Raw genomic sequence first — 21,916 nt, forward strand, 5'->3', positions numbered from 1 at the left:
TAAATTTTTTTATTTTGGGGAATTTTTGCATACTTGATGGCCATAAGTTCAACCTCTTCATCACCGCTGTAAAATGACCTACACAAATCAGTTCAGACCATGACCATCCGGATATTGCTCCAAAGTTCAAAGCAACCACCCCCCCTCCCTTCCCTCCGAAAAGATGTGTCACTCAGCTGATGGCTTCTGCACTCGGTAACAGCTTCTGACCAGACCCGTAACGTCAGGGTGACCATGAGAGTCCCTTTTGTTGCATTGACAAAAAGTGATTGAGTTGATGCCTCAGTTTTGTAAGGAGGATTTCACTTAGTCTAGAAAACTGATTTGCTGCAGTGGAACTGTGAAAATGCAGCAGATGAGTGTGCCGCCATAGACAGGAGCAGCTCTAATCGTAGGAGCTGACTGTCAGTTTATGCAAAAGAGAGCACATGTATGTCAGATCATTGGTTGTCAGCGTGGGTCGGCCTGCCCCTCCCCGGCTAAATGACAACTAGATCCTAAAAAGAGTAGTATCTGCCAGATGACTTATTTCATAAGGTCTGTGCCTGAGGACTCAGACGCGCTGCGGATCTGTGTACGCCGCTCACTGACTTCACCTCTGCTGCAGTGATGGCAACATTTCAGCAGGAAGCCCCAGATCCACACAATCTGGCAGATGAACTGATATTTTTTGTGAATGGCAAAAAGGTAAAAAAAAATAATAATAATTGCATTAAATTTTTTAGACTTTATTGCATTTTTAACTGTTTTGCCTCTTTAGCATACAGCCACCGCTCTGAATGTATTATTTGTTTTTGTCAAAGGGAAAAAGCAAAAGAAAACAAAGTTCCATATTACATTTTTACTTATATATATTTTTTATTTTAATAGGGTTTTAAATATATGTTTTTCTATTAATTTGTAAATGCTTTAACGCGTAACTGTGTATTGTACTTTTTAATTTAGTTGCATTATATATATATATTTCGTTTTTGTACTATTTTATTTAATTGCCTTGGTTAAGTAAATTAGTAACGTAGTGTTACAGTAAGGAGATTTAAAGGGATCTGTCACCATGAAAATCACAATTTCTAATATATAAATTTCTATTAGTTCCTGTTAATTCTGGGCTTAGGAGTCATGTGGGTGGTGATTTCAATTAGGCCTCTTTCACACGAACGATACGGATTGGCTGCGGATGCGTTATCCATATATACCATTATCTTTCAGCACCCACACTTCCCATTACCGATATGTAATGCCCCATTGAATGCTTCTTTGTGACCTCTCCGGACTGCCAAACTACTGATATTTAGTCTTTTACAGACTGTCCAAAGCTTCTCTTGCAATAACGTACTGAAGACGCACAATTACCGCACGTGCGTTTCTGATGTTCCGCTATAATTTTATATGATCTCTGTATGATTCTTCTATTGCTGTGCATCTTCATTTACTTTTGGTATTATTTTTACTCTATGGAGTGTATTCCTACAATCTCTAGATCTCTTAACTATTCATTTTTGAGCCCTAAAGTTTTTTGACAATAACGCACTGAAGGTGCATAACCAATGCATGCGCGTTTCTGGTGCGGTTTATGTTGTTTTTTAAGTCTTTTATACTATTTTGTTGTCATGTGCAATGTTTCTATTTGAATACTCCAACAAACGGATATATGGGCGATTGACTTCTGAGCCGAACCTAAGATCCAGATCCACATATTTGTAAATCCCTTGCTGTCCCAGCATACACCGTCCTCCCAGATACCATATAAAAGGAAGCCACTTGATTCTCACTGTTCAGCCACTGAAGAAGGGATAAGGCTATCCCGAAACGCGTCTGGTGTTTGAACAGTGAGGGATTTACCTAAAGATCTGAATGACATCTTACCGATCCGGGAGGACCTGACAGCCACTGGCCCCCCTAAGATCAAACATAGACTGCAGTGGAATCCTTATTCCTAATACGGAACTCAACTTCTCCCCGCTTCAAGAGTCACATGAGCGACCTGCAGACCACGTGGGACGCCACACCGGTCCTTGCAGGGCAAAGCTGAGTGAAGTCCGGATCTCCTGCTCTATAGCCAACAGGCAATCTACGCTGAGGTCTGAGACAACCACAGAGCAGTAAAGTACCTCTTACTGCACATTACTGTTACTGTCTTTTCTTTGGCTATCCACTGATAGCAACCATTGCAGCCACTTGTGATATTTAAGTGATGTGACTGTAACGGCACCTCCTAAGTGATACATGTTCTGTTGGGATCCACCAAACCACGGAGTGCACATATAGGAACTTAATATATCCATTTAGGAACCTACTTATTTAGGAACATCCTTTTGCGTCAGCACTGCCTATAGGCGGATGTACAGTTGCAAGAAAGAGTATGTGAACCCTTTGGAAGGATATGGATTTCTGCACAAATTGGTCATAAAATGTGATCTGATCTTCATCTAAGTCACAACAATAGACAATCACATTCTGCTTAACCACTTAAGGACCACAGGTTTATACCCCCCTAAAGACCAGGCCCTTTTTTACAAATCGGCACTCCACAACTTTAGCGGTTTATTGCTCGGTCATGCAACTTACCACCCAAATGAATTTTACCTCCTTTTCTTCTCACTAATAGAGCTTTCATTTGGTGGTATTTCATTGCTGCTGACATTTTTACTTTTTTTGTTATTAATCAAAAGTTAATGATTTTTTTGCAAAAAAATGACATTTTTCACTTTCAGTTGTAAAATTTGGCAAAAAAAACAACATCCATATATAAATTTTGCTCTAAATTTATTGTTCTACATGTCTTTGATAAAAAAAAATGTTTGGGTAAAAAAAAAAAAGGTTTGGGTAAAAGTTATAGCGTTTACAAACTATGGTACAAAAATGTGAATTTCCGCTTTTTGAAGCAGCTCTGACTTTCTGAGCACCTGTCATGTTTCCTGAGGTTCTACAATGCCCAGACAGTAGAAACACCCCACAAATGACCCCATTTCGGAAAGTAGACACCCTAAGGTATTCGCTGATGGGCATAGTGAGTTCATAGAACTTTTTATTTTTTGTCACAAGTTAGTGGAAAATGATGATTTTTTTTTTGATTTTTTTTTTCTTACAAAGTCTCATATTCCACTAACTTATGACAAAAAATAAAAACTTCTATGAACTCACTATGCCCATCAGCGAATACCTTGGGGTGTCTTCTTTCCAAAATGAGGTCACTTGTGGGGTAGTTATACTGCCCTGGCATTCTAGGGGCCCAAATGTGTGGTAAGTAGTTTGAAATCAAAATGTGTAAAAAATTACCGGTGAAATCCGAAAGGTGCTCTTTGGAATGTGGGCCCCTTTGCCCACCTAGGCTGCAAAAAAGTGCCACACATGTGGTATCACCGTACTCAGGAGAAGTTGGGGAATGTGTTTTGGGGTGTCATTTTACATATACCCATGCTGGGTGAGATAAATATCTTGGTCAAATGCCAACTTTGTATAAAAAAATGGGAAAAGTTGTCTTTTGCCAAGATATTTCTCTCACCCAGCATGGGTATATGTAAAATGACACCCCAAAACACATTCCCCAACTTCTCCTGAGTACGGAGATACCACATGTGTGACACTTTTTTGCAGCCTAGGTGGGCAAAGGGGCCCATATTCCAAAGAGCACCTTTCGGATTTCACCGGTCATTTTTTACACATTTTGATTTCAAACTTCTTACCACACATTTGGGCCCCTAGAATGCTAGGGCAGTATAACTACCCCACAAGTGACCCCATTTTGGAAAGAAGACACCCCCAGGTATTTCGTGATGGGCATAGTGAGTTCATGGAAGTTTTTATTTTTTGTCACAAGTTAGTGGAATATGAGACTTTGTAAGGGAAAAAAAAAAAAAAAAAACATCATTTCCCGCTAACTTGTGACAAAAAATATAAAATTCTAGGAACTCGCCATGCCCCTCACAGAATACCTTGGGGTGTCTTCTTTCCAAAATGGGGTCACTTGTGGGGTAGTTATACTGCCCTGGCATTTTCCAGGGGCCCTAATGTGTGGTAAGTAGGTAAATGACCTGTGAAATCCGAAAGGTGCTCTTTGGAATGTGGGCCCCTTTGCCCACCTAGGCTGCAAAAAAGTGCCACACATGTGGTATCGCCGTACTCAGGAGAAGTTGGGGAATGTGTTTTGGGGTGTCATTTTACATATACCCATGCTGGGTGAGATAAATATCTTGGTCAAATGCCAACTTTGTATAAAAAAAATGGGAAAAGTTGTCTTTTGCCAAGATATTTCTCTCACCCAGCATGGGTATATGTAAAATGACACCCCAAAACACATTCCCCAACTTCTCCTGAGTACGGAGATACCACATGTGTGACACTTTTTTGCAGCCTAGGTGCGCAAAGGGGGCCCACATTCCAAAGAGCACCTTTCGGATTTCACCGGCCATTTTTTTTTTACAGATTTTGATTTCAAACCACTTCTCACGCATTCGGCCCCTAAAATGCCAGGGCAGTATAACTACCCCACAAGTGACCCCATTTTGGAAAGAAGACACCCCAAGGTATTTCGTGATGGGCATAGTGAGTTCATGGAAGTTTTAATTTTTTGTCAAAAGTTAGTGGAATATGAGACTTTGTAAGGAAAAAAATAAATAAAAAATAAATCATCATTTTCCGCTAACTTGTGACAAAAAATATAAAATTCTAGGAACTCGCCATGCCCCTCATTGAATACCTTGGGGTGTCTTCTTTCCAAAATGGGGTTACTTGTGGGGTAGTTATACTGCCCTGGCATTTTCCAGGGGCCCTAATGTGTGGTAAGTAGGTAAATGACCTGTGAAATCCTAAAGGTGCTCTTTGGAATGTGGGCCCCTTTGCCCACCTAGGCTGCAAAAAAGTGTCACACATGTGGTATCGCCGTATTCAGGAGAAGTTGGGCAATGTCTTTTTACATATACTCATGCTGGGTGAGAGAAATATCTCGGCAAAAGACAACTTTTCCCATTTTTTTATACAAAGTTGGCATTTGACCAAGATATTTATCTCACCCAGCATGGGTATATGTAAAATGACACCCCAAAACACATTGCCCAACTTCTCCTGAGTACGGCGATACCAGATGTGTGACACTTTTTTGCAGCCTAGATGCGCAAAGGGGCCCACATTCCTTTTATGAGGGCATTTTTAGACATTTGGATCCCAGACTTCTTCTCAAGCTTTAGGGCCCCTAAAATGCCAGGGCAGTATAAATACCCCACATGTGACCCCATTTTGGAAAGAAGACACCCCAAGATATTCAATGAGGGGCATGGCGAGTTCATCGAAATTATATTTTTTTGGCACAAGTTAGCGGAAATTGATTTTATTTATTTTTTTCTCACAAAGTCTCCCTTTCGCTAACTTGGGACAAAAATTTCAATCTTTCATGGACTCAATATGCCCCTCACGGAATACCTGGGGGTGTCTTCTTTCCGAAATGGGGTCACATGTGGGGTATTTATACTGCCCTGGCATTCTAGGGGCCCTAAAGCGTGAGAAGAAGTCTGGAATATAAATGTCTAAAAGCATCTATCAGGGGATCCGTAAAAATCATGCGGACATCTTAATGGAGCTTTACAGGGGGGTGATCAATGACAGGGGGGTAATCAATGACAGGGGGGTGATTAGGGAGTCTATATGGGGTGATCACCACAGTCATTGATCACGCCCCTGTAAGGCTCCATTCAGACGTCCGTATGCGTTTTGCGGATCCGATCCATCTATCAGTGGATCCGTAAAAATCATGCGGACATCTGAATGGAGCTTTACAGGGGGGTGATCAATGACAGGGGGTAATCAATGACAGGGGGGTGATCAGGGAGTCTATATGGGGTGATCACGGGTGATCAAGGGTAAATAAGGGGTTAATAAGTGACAGGGGGGGGGGTGTAGTGTAGTGGTGCTTGGTGCAACATATTACTGAGCTACCTGTGTCCTCTGGTGGTCGATCCAAACAAATGGGACCACCAGAGGACCAGGTAGCAGGTATATTAGACGCTGTTATCAAAACAGCGTCTAATATACCTGTTAGGGGTTAAAAAAATCACATCTCCAGCCTGCCAGCGAACGATCGCCGCTGGCAGGCTGGAGATCCACTCTCTTACCTTCCGTTCCTGTGAGCGCGCGCGCCTGTGTGCACGCGTTCACAGGAAATCTCGGCTCACACGAGATGACGCCAATCGGCGTTAGCGTAGCCTGGGGGAGCCGCAGAGATGACGCCTTTCGGCGTTAGCTTAGCGGCAAGTGGTTAAATAATAACACACAAAGAATTAAATGTTACCATGTTTTTGTTGAACACACCATGTAAACATTCACAGTGCAGGTGGAAAAAGTATGTGAACCCTTGGATTTAATAACTGGATGAACCTCCTTTGGCAGCAATAACTTCAACCAAACGTTTCCTGTAGTTGCAGATCAGACGTGCACAACGGTCAGGAGTAATTCTTGACCATTCCTCTTTACAGAACTGTTTCAGTTCAGCAATATTCTTGGGATGTCTGGTGTGAATCGCTTTCTTGAGGTCATGCCACAGCATCTCAATCGGGTTGAGGTCAGGACTCTGACTGGGCCACTCCAGAAGGCGTATTTTCTTCTGGTTAAGCCATTCTGTTGTTGATTTACTTCTATGCTTTGGGTCGTTGTCCTATTGCAGCACCCATCTTCTGTTGAGCCTCAGCTGGTGGACAGATGGCCTTAAGTTCTCCTGCAAAATGTCTTGATAAACTCGGGAATTCATTTTTCCTTCGATGATAGCAATCCGTCCAGGCCCTGACACAGCAAAGCAGCCCCAAACCATGATGCCCCCACCACCATACTTCACAGTTGGGATGAGGTTTGGATCAGGGGCGTAACTAGAAGTGACTGGGCCCCACAGCAAATATTTGTAAGGGCCTCTCCCCCCCCAGCGCGCTTCGCACCTTCCTCCTCCTGTGTAAACCCCACTCCTTTGGCACAGTGTAGCGGTATACTGTATATTGTGTGGCACAGTGTAGCGGTATACTGTATATTGTGGGGCACAGTGTAGAGGTATACTGTATATTGTGGGGCACAGTGTAGAGGTATACTGTATATTGTGTGGCACAGTGTAGAGGTATGCTGTATATTGTGTGGCACAGTGTAGAGGTATACTGTATATTGTGGGGCACAGTGTAGAGGTATACTGTATATTGTGTGGCACAGTGGATGCTATATGTGTATAACAAACATATTTCACATGAAAACTTACAGTTACTTGGCTTGGCCCTTGGGGATCTCGGACGCCACTTCCACACTTTAGCCGGGGGCTCGGCGGAGCTGATGTTGTGCTTTATACTAATGAGAAAGATTTCATAATAAGGATTTGGAGAAGGGGCAGAGGGATAGCAGAGCAGGGAGAGGCAGGTGCTGCTACTAGGGGGTCATACCATGGGGGAGTAATAAAGCCCACCATAATGCCCCCCCCCCAGTAGTAATAATTCTCCTTATAATGTGACAGTGCAAAAATACCCCCTTGTAATGCCCCCAGTTGAGCTAATGTCCCCATAGTGCCCCCATAATGTCCCAGTATAAAATACCCCTATATAGTTCCCCCAGTAAATGCCCCTTAGTGCTCCTCTCCCCCCTTCCTGCTAGTGCCCCCCATAATGTACCAGTATAAAATGCCCCATATATAGTGCCCCAGTAGATGCCCCTCAGTGTCCGGCCTCTGATAGGCTGCCGGCCTAGTGTCCCCCATAATGCCCCCCCATCATGTACCAGTATCAAGTGCCTCTCTCCTCCCCCCTCCCCACATGTCCCAGTATCATAGTGCCATCTCCCCCCCCCACAAAAAAAGTGCCAGTATCAAGTGCCTCTCCCCCCCCCATGTGCCAGTATCAGGTGCCAACCCCCCCTTCCCCCCCAGGTGCCAGTATCAGGTGCCAACCCCTCTCCCCCCCATGTGCCAGTATCAGATGCCTCTCCCCCCCCCCATGTGCCAGTATCAGATGCCAACCCCCCCCTCCCCCCCAGGTGCCAGTATCAGGTGCCTCCCCCCATGTGCCAGCATCAGGTGCATCCCCCCCATGTGCCAGTATCAGGTGCCAACCCCCCCTCCCCCCCAGGTGCCAGTATCAGGTGCCAACCCCTCTCCCTCCCATGTGCCAGTATCAGGTGCCTCTCTCCCCCCCAGGTGCCAGTATCAGGTGCCTCCCCCCATGTGCCAGTATCAGGTGCCTCCCCCCCCCCATGTGCCAGTATCAGGTGCCAACCCCCTCCAGGTGCCAGTATCAGGTGCCAACCCCCCTCCCCCCCCCAGGTGCCAGTATCAGGTGCCAACCCCTCTCCCCCCCATGTGCCAGTATCAGGTGCCTCTCTTCCCCCCCCCAGGTGCCAGTATCAGGTGCCTCTCTCCCCCCGCATGTGCCAGTATCAGGTGCCAACCCCCCCTCCCCCCCAGGTGCCAGTATCAGGTGCCAACCCCTCCCCCCATGTGCCAGTATCAGGTGCCTCTCCCCCCCCCCATGTGCCAGTATCAGATGCCAACCCCCCCCCCCAGGTGCCAGTATCAGGTGCCAACCCCTCTCCCCCCCCCAGGTGCCAGTATCAGGTGCCTCTCTCCCCCCCCATGTGCAAGTATCAGGTGCCAACCCCCCCTCCCCCCAGGTGCCAGTATCAGGTGCCAACCCCTCCCCCCCCATGTGCCAGTATCAGGTGCCTCTTTCCCCCCCCCCCATGTGCCAGTATCAGATGCCAACCCCCCCCCCAGGTGCCAGTATCAGGTGCCAACCCCCCCCCCCCCCCCAGGTGCCAGTATCAGGTGCCTCTCTCCCCCCCCATGTGCCAGTATCAGGTGCCAACCCCCCCCCCTCCCCCCAGGTGCCAGTATCAGGTGCCAACCCCCATGGCAGTAACAGTCGGGTATTAAAATGCTTTGCCTCTGATACACTCAGACTTTGGAGGTTGTGGGTTCGAATCCCAGACACATCAGAAGACTTTAGGAGACAGAAAGATTAGATCATATTAGCGAGGGAGCCTGGTCAGCTGCTGTGAAGGGGCCCTGAACAGTTAAGACATCGATAGAACTTGAAAATAAACTGTCACACACGCTGCCGACGCCGGGCCCCCTTGGCAGCCCGGGCCCCGAAGCAGCTGCTTCCCCGGTAGTTACGCCACTGGTTTGGATGTTGGTGTGCTGTGCCTCTTTTTCTCCACACATAGTGTTGTGTGTTTCTTCCAAACAACTAAACTTTGGTTTCATCTGTCCACAGAATATTTTGCCAGTACTGCTGTGGAACATCCAGGTGCTCTTGTGCAAACTGTAAACGTGCAGCAATGTTTTTTTTGGACAGTAGTGGCTTCCTCTGTGGTATCCTCCCATGAAATCTATTCTTGTTTAGTGTTTTACGTATCGTATATTCGCTAACAGGGATGTTAGCATATGCCAGAGACTTTTGTAAGTCTTTAGCTGACACTCTAGGATTCTTCTTCACCTCATTGAGCAGTCTGCACTGTGCTCTTGCAGTCATCTTTACACGACGGCCACTCCTAGGGAGAGTAGCAGCAGCGCTGAACTTTCTCCATTTATAGACAATTTGTCTTACCGTGGACTGATGAACAGCAAGGCTTTTGGAGATACTTTTATAACACTTTCCAGCTTTATGCAAGTCAACAATTCTTAATCGTAGGTCTTCTGAGAGCTCTTTTGTGCGAGGCATCATTCACATCAGGCAATGCTTCTTATGAAAAGCAAACCCAGAACTGGTGTGTGTTTTTTATAGGGCAGCTGTAACAAACACCTCCAATCTCATCTCATTGATTGGGCTCCAGTTGGCTGACACCTCACTCCAATTAGCTCTTGGAGATGTCATTAGTCTAGGGGTTCACATACTTTTTCCACCTGCACTGTGAATGTTTACATGGTGTGTTCAATAAACACATGGTAACATTTAATTCTTTGTGTGTTATTAGTTTAAGCAGACTGTGATTGTCTATTGTTGTGACTTAGATGAAGATCAGATCACATTTTATGACCAATTTGTGCAGAAATCCATATCATTCCAAAGGGTTCACATACTTTTTCTTGCAACTGTAGGTGGCACCACCTCGAATTCATCTAGAGGTACATCGGTCATCCCACATTACACATGACTTTGTGATCTACGTTTATTCATTTATTTGACGCTTCGACCCATTGTATGCAGTCGACGCCTTTATGCCATGGTATTGAGGCGGTTTATGTTTATTTTTAACCTTGTTTTTTACTATCATTAAATTAAATTATTTCTAGAATTTACAATTCACAACTACCTGTCCTTATTGTTGACAAATATTGAGTGCCCCCCAACAACTATCTCTACTTTTTAATTTAGTTGCATTATATATATATATATAAATTTAGTTTTTGTACTATTTTATTTAATTGTGTTGGTTAAGTAAATTAGTAACATAGTGTTGCAGTAAGGAGATTTGAAGGTCACCATGAAAATCACAATTTCTAATATATTAATTTCAATTAGTTCCTGTTAATTCTGGGCTTAGGAGTCATGTGGGTGGTGATTTCAATTAGGCCTCTTTCACAAGAACGATACGGATTGGCTCCGGATGCGTTCAGTGAAACTCGCACCATTTTGCAAGCAAGTTCGTTCAGTTTCGTCTGCGATTGCATTCAGTTGTCCACACGGGTGTAATCAGTTTTGATGCGTTTTTCATGCGCGTGAAAATTTTTTTATAAAGTTTTGCAAACGTCTCCTAGTGAAAAACACATTGCACCTGAATTACATCCGGATGCAATGCGCTTTTCACTGAAGCCCCATTGACTTCTATGGGGTCAGGGCTGCGTAAACCCCCCCCCCCCCCCCGCAGAATATAGAACACGCTGCGATTCTCACGCAACGCAGAACTGATGCATGAAAAACAACACTCATGTGCACAGACCCATAGAAATGATTGGGTTCGGATTCAGGGCGGGTGCTATGCGTTTACTTTACGGATCCCACCCGCGCGGAAAACTCGAAAGAGGCCTTATTGACGGCTAACTAAGTGTACAGGGAAGGCTTTCAATCACTGATAGGACCTCCCACATGACTCCTAATAGACCAGAGGTTTAAATATATAAAACTATGTATCATTCTGCTCAGCTCATCCTGGTCTATAACATGCGGCCTCCAGTTAGCACTGCATTTTCATGGTTGACTGGTTCCCTTCAAATCACCTTATTGCAGCACTATGTCACTAATTTACTTAACCAATACAATTACATTAAATAATAGAACTAAAAAATATATTAAAAAAATGCAAAAAGATGATAAATATATATAGTGGCTCTCCCGTTTTGATTTCTGGATTTAGGTGTACTGCCCCTCAGTCTGTATATATGAGAAATTTGAATTATAGTTATACTAACAGGCACTCAATCACCAGGAAATGTATCAAGAATAGATATGTATTATATCCACCCACATACATATAAACATAAAAATGTTTAATTGAATAAAAAATATAAAAATGTATAAAAAAGTATTAAAAAAAAGTATAAAAAAGTATTAAAAAAATTTATAAAAAAATGTATAAATGATATTGTGTCCTCCTGTCTGGCCCAGTAGAGACGGTGGATAACTGCAGATGTATAGTCTAAGACAGACAGGTATACACCATATCAATTCATATAATAATGAAGTCAACAAAGAGGATCCTCTATAAATGCATATTTATAATCGGTCTTCTCCAATATATTCCTATACATAGGAAAGCAATTGTCCCTTTTATAAAAAGACAAAATATTCAATAACTGTAAATGCTGCACAAAGTCCGTACTTCATAATTCCATTTCACTTAATAAATGACCATGATTTGTATAATAAACTCAATCTGAACTTTTAGTCTGTGCATAAGCATCATAATTAGAGATGAGCGAATTTTTTTAAAATTCGATTTGCCGGTTCGCCGAATATTTTTTAATTGGTTCGATCCGAATATATTCGTGGCGAATCGCGTTAAAAAACGTCTATTTCCTGGCTGCAGAGAGCCTGTGTACTGGTGTAGAACACTGTGCCTTGCAGTAACACGCATAGGGAGTCTGCTGTGGTAGTGAAATAATACTGTGAGTCAGTATGACATGCAGATGACAGGCGTCGCTCTTAGAATCACTGCACACTTCACTTATTTGGGCAGTCACGAGGCCAAAACTGACCAAATAACTCAAGTATGAACTCAGCCTTAGGCCTCATGCACACGACCGTTGTGTGCACCCGTGGCCGTTGTGCCGTTTTCCGTTTTTTTTCGCGGACCCATTGACTTTGCACCGTTTTGCAGCCGCATCCGTGATCCGTGTTTCCTGGCCATGAAAAAAATATGACCTGTCCTATTTTTTTCACGGCCAACGGTTCACGGACCCATTCAAGTCAATGGGTCCGTGAAAGAACACGGATGCACACAAGATTGGCATCCGTGTCCGTGATCCGTGGCCGTAGTTTAGTTTTTATACAGACGGATCCGAAGATCCGTCTGCATAAAAGCTTTTTCAAAGCTGAGTTCGTGAAAACTCAGAACCGACAGTATATTCTAACACAGAAGCGTTCCCATGGTGATGGGGACGCTTCTAGTTAGAATACACTACAAACTGTGTACAAGACTGCCCCCTGCTGCCTGGCAGCACCCGATCTCTTACAGGGGGCCGTGATCAGCACAATTAACCCCTTCAGGTGCGGCACCTGAAAGGGTTAATTGTACTATCATATCCCCCTGTAAGAGATCAGGGCTGCCAGGCAGCAGGGGGCAGACCCTCCCCCCCCCCTCCCCAGTTTGAATATCATTGGTGGCCAGTGCGGCCCCCCCCCTCCCTCTATTGTAATAATTCGTTGGTGGCACAGTGTGCGCCCCCCCCTTCCTCCCTCTATTGTAATAAATCGCTGGTGGCACAGTGTGCGCCCCCCATTGCCCCCCCCCATCTATAGCATTAACAACGTTGGTGGCCAGTGTGCAGCGTCCCATCTCCCCCCCCCCCTCCCCCCCATCATCATTGGTGGCAGCGGAGTTCCGATCGGAGTCCCAGTTTATTCGCTGGGGCTCCGATCGGTAACCATGGCAACCAGGACGCTACTACAGTCCTCGTTGCCATGGTTACTTAGCAATAGTACAATAGTAGAAGATTAATACTTACCTGCTGCTGCGATGTTCGTGTCCGGCCGGGAGCTCCACCTACTGGTAAGTGACAGTGACAGGTCTGTGCGGCGCATTGCTAAATGAACCGTCACTTACCAGTAGGAGGAGCTCCCGGCCGGACACGAACATCACAGCTCCCAGGTAAGTATGAATCTTGTACTATTGCTAGTAACCCGCTGCCACCAATGATCGGGGGGGGGGGGGGGGGGGGGCGCAAGATGGGAGGCCGCACACTGGCCACCAATGTTGAAAATGCTATAGAGGGAGGGGGGCCAATGATTGGCACCAACGATTTATTACAATAGAGGGAGGAAGGGGGGGGGGGGCGCACACTGTGCCACCAACGAATTATTACAATAGAGGGAGGAAGGGGGGGGGAGGCGGGGGGGGGGGGGGCACACTGTGCCACCAACGAATTATTACAATAGAGGGAGGAAGGGGGGGGGCGCACACTGTGCCACCAACGATTTATTACAATGGAGGAAGGGGGGGGGGGGGCCGCACTGGCCACCAATGATATTCAAACTGGGGAGGGGGGGGGGGGTCTGCCCCCTGCTGCCTGGCAGCCCTGATCTCTTACAGGGGGATATGATAGTACAATTAACCCCTTCAGGTGCGGCACCTGAGGGGTTAATTGTGCTGATCACGGCCCCCTGTAAGAGATCGGATGCTGCTAGGCAGCAGGGGGCAGTCATGTACACAGTTTGTAGTATATTCTAACTAGAAGCGTCCCCATCACCATGGGAACGCCTCTGTGTTAGAATATACTGTCGGATATGAGGTTTCACGATCTAACTCATATCCGACAGTATATTCTAACATAGAGGCGTTCCCATGGTGATGGGGACGCTTCAAGTTAAAATATACCATCGGATTGGAGAAAACTCCGATCTGATGGTATAAAAGGGACTCCGGACTTTACATTGAAAGTCAATGGGGACGGATCCGTTTGAAATGGCACCATATTGTGTCAACGTCAAACGGATCCGTCCCCATTGACTTGCATTGTAATTCAGGACGGATCCGTTTGGCTCCGCACGGCCAGGCGGACACCAAAATGACTTTTTTTTTATGTCCGTGGATCCGCCAAAAATCAAGGAAGACCCACGGACGAAAAAACGGTCACGGATCACGGACCTACGGACCCTGTTTTTGCGGACCGTGAAAAAAAACGTTCGTGTGCATGAGGCCTTACAGGTCGATGTTAGTTCATATTAGTCAGGACCTGTCATGGATAAAAAATGACCAAAATAGGCCTTCAGAGGCTTCATTTTCTGAGGAGTCTGAAGAAAGCACAACTCCCAAAACAGCTGCTAGTCAATTTTTACAGATGCACCATAGAATCTGTTATCACATACTGGTTTAGGGTGCATTCACACAACCGTAAGGCCTCTTTCACATGGGCGTCACGTTTTGGCTCAGGATGCGTCCCGGGTGCATTGCGGCAAACCCGCGCGAGTAGGTACGCAATTGCAGTCAGTTTTGACTGCGATTGCGTTCCGTTGTTCAGATTTTATCGCACGAGTGCAATGCGTTTTGCACGCACGTGAAAAAAAACTGAATGTGGTACCCAGACCCGAACTTCTTCACAGAAGTTCAGGTTTGGGTTCAAGGTTGTGTAGATTGTATTATTTTCCCTTATAACATGGTTATAAGGGAAAATAATAGCATTCTGAATACAGACTGCATAGTACAATAGGGCTGGAGGGGTTAAAAAAATAAAAAAAATAATTCACCTTAATCCACTTGTTCACGCAGCCTGGCTTCTCTTCTTTCTTCAGGACCTGGGTAAAGGACCTTTGATGACATCACTGCGCTCATCACATGGTCCATCACCATGGTGATGGATCATGTGACGGACCATGTGATGAGCGCAGTGACGTCACCAAAGGTCCTTTTCCTCAAAGAAGAAGAAAGAAGAGAAGCCGGGCTGCGCGAACAAGTGGATTAAGGCGAGTTAAATTATTTTTAAGGTGAGTTAAATTAAGGTGAGTTAAATTATTTAGCTCGCCCTAATCTCGCGATGCGCAAGCTCGCGCATGCGCAGTGCCGTCATAGTGTTCCTTCCCTGTGCTGGCATCAGCCTCAGGGAAGGAACTGCGCATGCGCGAGCTCGCGCACCGCGAGATTAGGGCGATTTGACTTTGTGAGCAAGGTGGAGATTCCTGGATACAGGCGGTGCTGGGCTCCTTACCAGGCTCCTTTACATATATATAAAATAATTTTTTACACTCAATAAAACCACTCAGAGATATGGGACAGGTATATTGCGGACATGCTAGCGGCGATCTAGCTGTGCATGTCCGCATCTCTATAGGGTAAAAAGAGGTGACAGAATCCCTTTAAATGTCAGTTCATTGTTCCTCTGTCCATGGCATCTAGGATTGCTCCAAACAGCATTTCATTGTATTCTGCATTGTGTTTATTGTATTGTACAGTGACAATAAAGGCATCTTATCTATCTTATCGCCGTCGTCAGCTGATTCCACATAGATGTCTACAGAACCTGTTCTATTAAACGCTTATACAAGTAGAGCCCCCGACAGAGTGGAGAGGGTGTCAGCAGTAAGTTTATGTTGACGTCACAGATTATTTTGCCATTTCTCTGATCCTTCAGAACAATAACCCCCAAAAAACGGATCCTGTCTGTGGAGCATCCGCCTTCACTCGGTCAGCATTTGGTCAGTAATCCATCAGTATTGCTAAAGCCAATAAAACAGGAGTGGATCCAAAACAGAGATGACACGTGAATGGAATATTTGCATGTCTTCTGTGTTTTGTACCCACTCCTGCTTTTGGCTACCAAATCATAAGCCAATTCTGATGGGACCATACAGGCCTTACAGCTGCTACACAGACAGGATCCGTTGTGCGTCTCATTTTTCCTTCCTTCTGACAGATCAGAAGAAAGGTCAAATAAATGATGATGTCAGCCAGGCCGAAAGCCAAAATAGTGGACCAGTCATGAAGTGGGGAGGGTGGGAACAGCATGAGAAGTCCACAGAGTGGCCCTATGACATAGTGGTGAGGTGGTGGCAGCATCAGGAGGCCACAGAGTGGCCCAATGACAGAGTCTGGAGGTAGCTGGAAGAAACAGGTCTCTTTTGTCAAAGTGTTGGTGTGGCACCATGGATGATCTAGTCTGATCAGGCATTGGTGGGTTCAAATCCTGGCTGATCCACGCCTGATTCATCTTGACAAAGGTCAGTCTCTCCACATTTTGGGTGGACAGGCGAGTTCTCCTTGGGGTAACTATGGCCCCCGCCGCACTAAACACCCGCTCTGATGCCACACTACTGGTCGAGCAGGACAGCTTTTCCAGGGCAAACTGTGCCAGTTGCGGCCACAAATCCAGTTTGGCCAGTGGATCTTCAATGACGGCTGGCAGGGTGCACTCCAAGTATGCCACCACCTTCTGGTTCAGGTCCTGCTCCAGGTCTAGCTGCTGCTGCTGGTGAGTAGTTTCTTCACTAGGCGGGTGAAGAAAGCTGCTCATCAGCGACTCTAGACTCAAGTTGCTGCTGATGGAGCTGGAACTGCTCCTACCCCCCCCCCCCCCCCCCCCCCGCCACAGCAGCAATGGCAGAGGAACGTGAGCGCAGAAGGACCCCCCGGTCAGACCTGCAAGAGGATGGACGATGGCGCAGATAGGTAGTGGCCAACTGACTACATAGGATGTCTCTATAGTAGTTCAGTTTGCCCTCCCTCTCAGCGGGTGCAAAAAAAGGCCCCCATTTTGGACCGGTAGTGAGGGTCCAACAAGGTGCAGAGCCAGAAGTCATCCCTCTGTCGAATGGTGATAATTTGGCTGTCACTACGCAAGCAAGTGAGCATGCATTGGGCCATTTGTGCAAGTGGCTCGGAGGGACTCCCTGCCTCCATCTCCACTACATACTGCCACAGTGTGTCTGGGTTCTCTGCCTCCTCTTCCTCATCGCCCTGTAGCTACTCTGGCTGCTCCTGCTCCCCCTCTCCTCTCACCTGTGTAGAAAAACCACCCATTTCTCTACACATTGCTTGTGCTCCAATGTCCTCCTCCTCCTCCTCCTCCAGTTCAGCTCCCAAAGGGCTCATGTGGCCATGAGATGTAGGCGCCACGTCTCCAGTCCCCTGACCAGCCAGATTTACCAGTATCTGTTCCAGGACATGAAGCAGTGGAATGACATTGTTCATCCCATAGTCCTGGCGAATGACAAATAACGTGGCCTCCTCAAAGGGCCTGAGCAAACTGCAGGTGTCACGCATGAGCTGCCACTGGCTGACATCGAAGTTACACAGGGGAGTACTCCTGTCCGCTTGGATCATCAAGAAATCGTTTATGGCCTTTCTTTGTTCGTACAGTCGGTCCAACATATGGAGGGTGGAATTCCAACGGGTGGAAACGTCAGCTTATGTTAGGGGATGCCGTTCTGCCGCTGCAGCTCAAGGAGGGTGTGATTTGCTTTGTACAAGTGGCTGAAGTGCATGCAAAGTTTCCTGGCCATTTTTAGGATGTCTTGCAGACGGGTAGAAGACTTCAGGAACCGCTTGACAACCAGATTGAACACATGTGCCATGCAGGGCGCATAGCTCAGCCCTCCTTGACGCAGCGCCGACACTATGTTCTTCCCGTTGTCGGTCACCATGGTTCCGATTTTGAGTTGTCACGGAGAAAGCCAGGATTCTATTTCTTGATGAAGGACACAGAGCAGTTCCTCCCCTGTGTGACTCAGTTCGCCCATGCAAACTAGGTGCAGAACAGCGTGACACCGCCGTGCCCTGTACATGTGGTATGCTGGAGGGGCACTGTGAATTTTCCCTGCAGTGGAGCCTGAGGACACGGTGGAGGATGAGGAGGCAGAGGCGGACATTGTCACAGGACCAACGGCGTGAGAACGTGGAGGCGGAAGCAGCATCACCTGGCCAAGGTGCTGGTGTGGCTGTGCAGGAACCACATTCACCCAGTGGGCCGTAAAGGACATGTATTGTCCCAGACCGTAGTTACAGCTCCACACGTCGGCAATGCCGTGCACTTTGGCAGACACCGACAGGCTCTAGGACTACATATGTGTGCAGGGCTGGTACTGCATTTATGGCAAAGAAATGACAGCTTGGGACTCTCCACCTTGGCTCGGCACAAGCCATCAGTTCTCTGAAAGGTGCAAAGTCCACCACTTGGAAAGGGAGGGACTGCAGCACCAGCAACTTGGACAGGAGCACATTCAGCTTCTGCGCCGTTGGATGAGTGCACGCATACTGTTGCCTCTTGGCAATTGCTTCGGTGATCGATTGCTGACGAAATGACTGACGAGGAGTGGGGGGAGCAGGAACATTAGGACCAGCAGATGATGGGAAGGACAGACAGCTCCCTTCGGCTGAGGTGGTGGAGCCTTGACTGCATGGAATTGGGTGCATGCCACTGGGTGATGCAGCAGTTTCTGCAGCAGGCTGGACCATCACATCGGAGCCACAGTTCTCCCAGGCCACTTTATGGTGATGCTGCATATGTTGACGCAGGGCCATGGTGCCAACATTGGCACCCTGGCCACGCTTCAACTTCTGCCCATAGATTCTACATATGGCCATGGTCACCTCTTCCGCCGGCTTAACAAAAAACTGCTACACTGCCGAGTAGGTGATTTTACCCCCAACACTCGACACTGAATGACTGCTGCCACTGCTGCTTCCGTGAACCCGTGCACCGCTTCTTTCCGGGCCGGTAGGCTCCTGGGAAGCGGCTGGTCTACCCTGGGCACGTTTTGCTCCCGACCTCCCACTGCTGCCACCCTGCTGACTCCCGGCCATGCTAGCGACTTGCTGGCTCCGCCGATGCCTCACGGGCAAGCTGCCACCCTCTTCTCCCGATGATGAAGCCCCGGCTCCCAAGTGCGAAAGGCTACATCATCATCATCATCGAGTACTGTCTGCATGTCACTGATGTCCTCCTCAACGGTCTCTGGGTCAGGAGCCTCACTGCTCGCAACACCAGCTCCCACGCCACTCTGCTCATCACTACTTGCCCGCCTAGCGGAGGAAGCGGCGGATGTCTCCTCCACATCTTGGCTGGCCAGTAACTGCTGACTGTCCTCTAGTAGCTCGTCCTCGCTGTATAGTGAAGCAGAGCCCACAGCATATAATACTTCTCTGGCTGAAGGGAACAGAAAAGGACAGAGGCAGGTTGAGGACAGGTGAGGGCACTGGGCCTGCTCCCGGGTCATGCCAACTAAGGGTTGTGTCTGACAAACCCACCAACTCTTGGCTGGGGGTGTCTGATGTCACTTGGGACAAAGTGGATGACCGAGTCAACCATTCAAGAACTGCTGGGTTGCTGGTCAAGACAGGACTGCTAGATGACACCGGGAGCTCAGGCCTCTCGCTGCGACTCCTGCTGCCAGGCTCCCTTACTCTGCTGCGATCTGTGCCTGCGCCAGAAACATTTAGGCCTCTGTCACTCCCCTGTGCAGGGCCTGGCACTTCTCTGTCTGTCATACTGTTAGGCCCCTTTCACACGAGCGAGTTTTCCGCGCGGGTGCAATGCGTGAGGGGAACGCATTGCACCCTCACTGAATCCGGACCCATTCACTTCTATGGGGCTGTGCACACAAGCAGTGATTTTCACGCATCACTTGTGCGTTGCGTGAAAATTGCAGCATGTTCTATATTCTGCGTTTTTCACGCAACGCAGGCCCCATAGCAGTGAATGGGGCTGTGTGAAAATAGCAAGCATCCGCAAGCAAGTGCGGATGCGGTGCGATTTTCACGCACGGTTGCTAGGAGACGATCGGGATGGGGACCCGATCATTATTATTTTCCCTTATAACATGGTTATAAGGGAGAATAATAGCATTCTTAATACAGAATGCATAGTACAATAGGGCTGGAGGGGTTAAAAAAATAAAAAATATATATAACTCATCTTAATCCACTTGATCGCGCAGCCCGGCTTCTCTTCTGTCTTCTTCTTTGCTGTGCACAGGAATAGGACCTTTGATGACGTCACTGCGCTCATCACTGGTGATGGATCATGTGACGGACCATGTGATGTGCGCAGTGACGTCATCAAAGGTCCTTTTCCTGTGCACAGCAAAGAAGAAGACAGAAGAGAAGCCGGGCTGCGCGATCAAGTGGATTAAGATGAGTTATATATATTTTTTATTTTTTTTAACCCCTCCAGCCCTATTGTACTATGCATTCTGTATTAAGAATGCTATTATTTTCCCTTATAACCATGTTATAAGGGAAAATAATACAATCTACACAACACCGATCCCAAGCCCGAACTTCTGTGAAGAAGTCTGGGTTCGGGTTTGGGTACCAAACATGCCGATTTTTCTCACGCGCGTGCAAAACGCATTACAATGTTTTGCACCCGCGCGGAAAAAAACGCAAGCATGGAACGCAATCGCAGTGAAAACTGACTTGTTTTAGTGTCAAAATCGCACCATTTTTTCTGAATGCATCCGGCCCCAATCCGCAACGCCCGTGTGAAAGGGGCCTTAGATCAAAATAATAAATAAAAAGGAAATTAAAACCCCTGAAAAAAGTCTGTCCTTTTCTTACTTCACCACACAACAGCTAATAAGCCCTTTTTTTCCACTAATACACGCCAAAAAGGCTGTCATTTTCTCACTTTACCACACAACAGAAAACACTTTTTTTGTGCCACTAATACACGCAAAAAGGGCTTTAGAACATATAACTGCACCGCTGACCGGCAAATATATATATATTTTTTTACAGTAATACACACCACAAAAGGCTTTAAAACATATACGATAACTGCACCGCTGACCGGCAAATATATATATTTTTTTTGCCACTAATACATGGCAAAAATGGCTTTAGAACATATAGCTGCACCAATGAACGGCAAATATATTTAACTTTTGCCACTAATACATGACAAAAAGGGCTGTAATTTTCGCACAACACAACACACAACGGCTAATAAGCCCTTTTTTCCCACTAATACAAGCCAAAAAATGCTTTAGAACATATAACTCCATCGCACAAGGGCAAATAAGACATAGAAATATTTCCTTGTAATAAACCCTGGTAATGGCTGTATCACACAGCACTTGCACCCCAATAACAAGAACGGTTTGCTGGAATTACAGAGCTGTATAATGGCAATTTGTATCCGCAGTCAGTGCAGCAAGGTGTAATAGGATTGTTCCTATTACACAGGCTGTAACCTTCCCGACTGAACCCTGTTCTACATAAATGATGTGGAATGATCCCTCCCTATCCTTTCCCTACACCTTGAATAATCTTTCACTGAACTTGTAAATAGTTTTTCAGCACATTGAAGTCTTTCCTAGCACTGTCCCTAGCGCCTGCTGACGTCTCTCCCTGCACTAAGTACACTGGAAAATGGCTGAGGCTATTTATAGGGCTGTGACATCACAGGGGCTGGCTGGCTGCTGATTGGCTGCATGCATGGCATTGTGGGTGATCCCGCGTTCCCAGAGTTGCTTGCTCCATGTCCTCACACGTGCAGCAGCCATTTTAGGAAAATATACGATTCGTTACTACGAAGGGCGAGGAAATTCGGCTTCGGTGCGAATCAAATTTTTCCTGAAATTCGGATCGAATTCCACTTCGTCACCTTCGATTCGCTCATCTCTAATTATAATATGTCTACTCCAATTTCATTCCTTAACCAATGCACCTGATTGGAAGGAGAAATCGATTGCTTGATTGTTAATAAAAAGATATGTCCAATTTCATTCAGAAATCCGTGTGCATAGTAGTGGATGTTAATAAATAACTTGGTCCAGGTATAGCTGATCCACGTTCATAATTCATATTATAT

At 46.6% G+C, this 21,916-nt stretch overlaps 1 protein-coding gene across 3 annotated transcripts in view; it reads left to right on the forward strand.

Moving 5' to 3' along the window:
• The first annotated feature begins 509 nt into the window (after nucleotides 1-509).
• The window catches only part of XDH (xanthine dehydrogenase), an 84,220-nt gene continuing 62,813 nt past the window's right edge, over nucleotides 510-21,916 (forward strand). The window contains exon 1 of one of the 3 annotated variants that reach the window (XM_040430600.1): nucleotides 510-687. In XM_040430600.1, the coding sequence (XP_040286534.1) occupies nucleotides 610-687 (78 nt within the window). In that variant the 5' untranslated portion in view covers nucleotides 510-609. The remainder of the gene's footprint in view (nucleotides 688-21,916) is intronic. The other 2 variants (XM_040430599.1, XM_040430601.1) reach the window with 2 other exon arrangements.

The sequence above is a fragment of the Bufo bufo genome, chromosome 4, assembly GCF_905171765.1.
Source record: "Bufo bufo chromosome 4, aBufBuf1.1, whole genome shotgun sequence".
Classification (NCBI taxonomy): domain Eukaryota; kingdom Metazoa; phylum Chordata; class Amphibia; order Anura; family Bufonidae; genus Bufo; species Bufo bufo.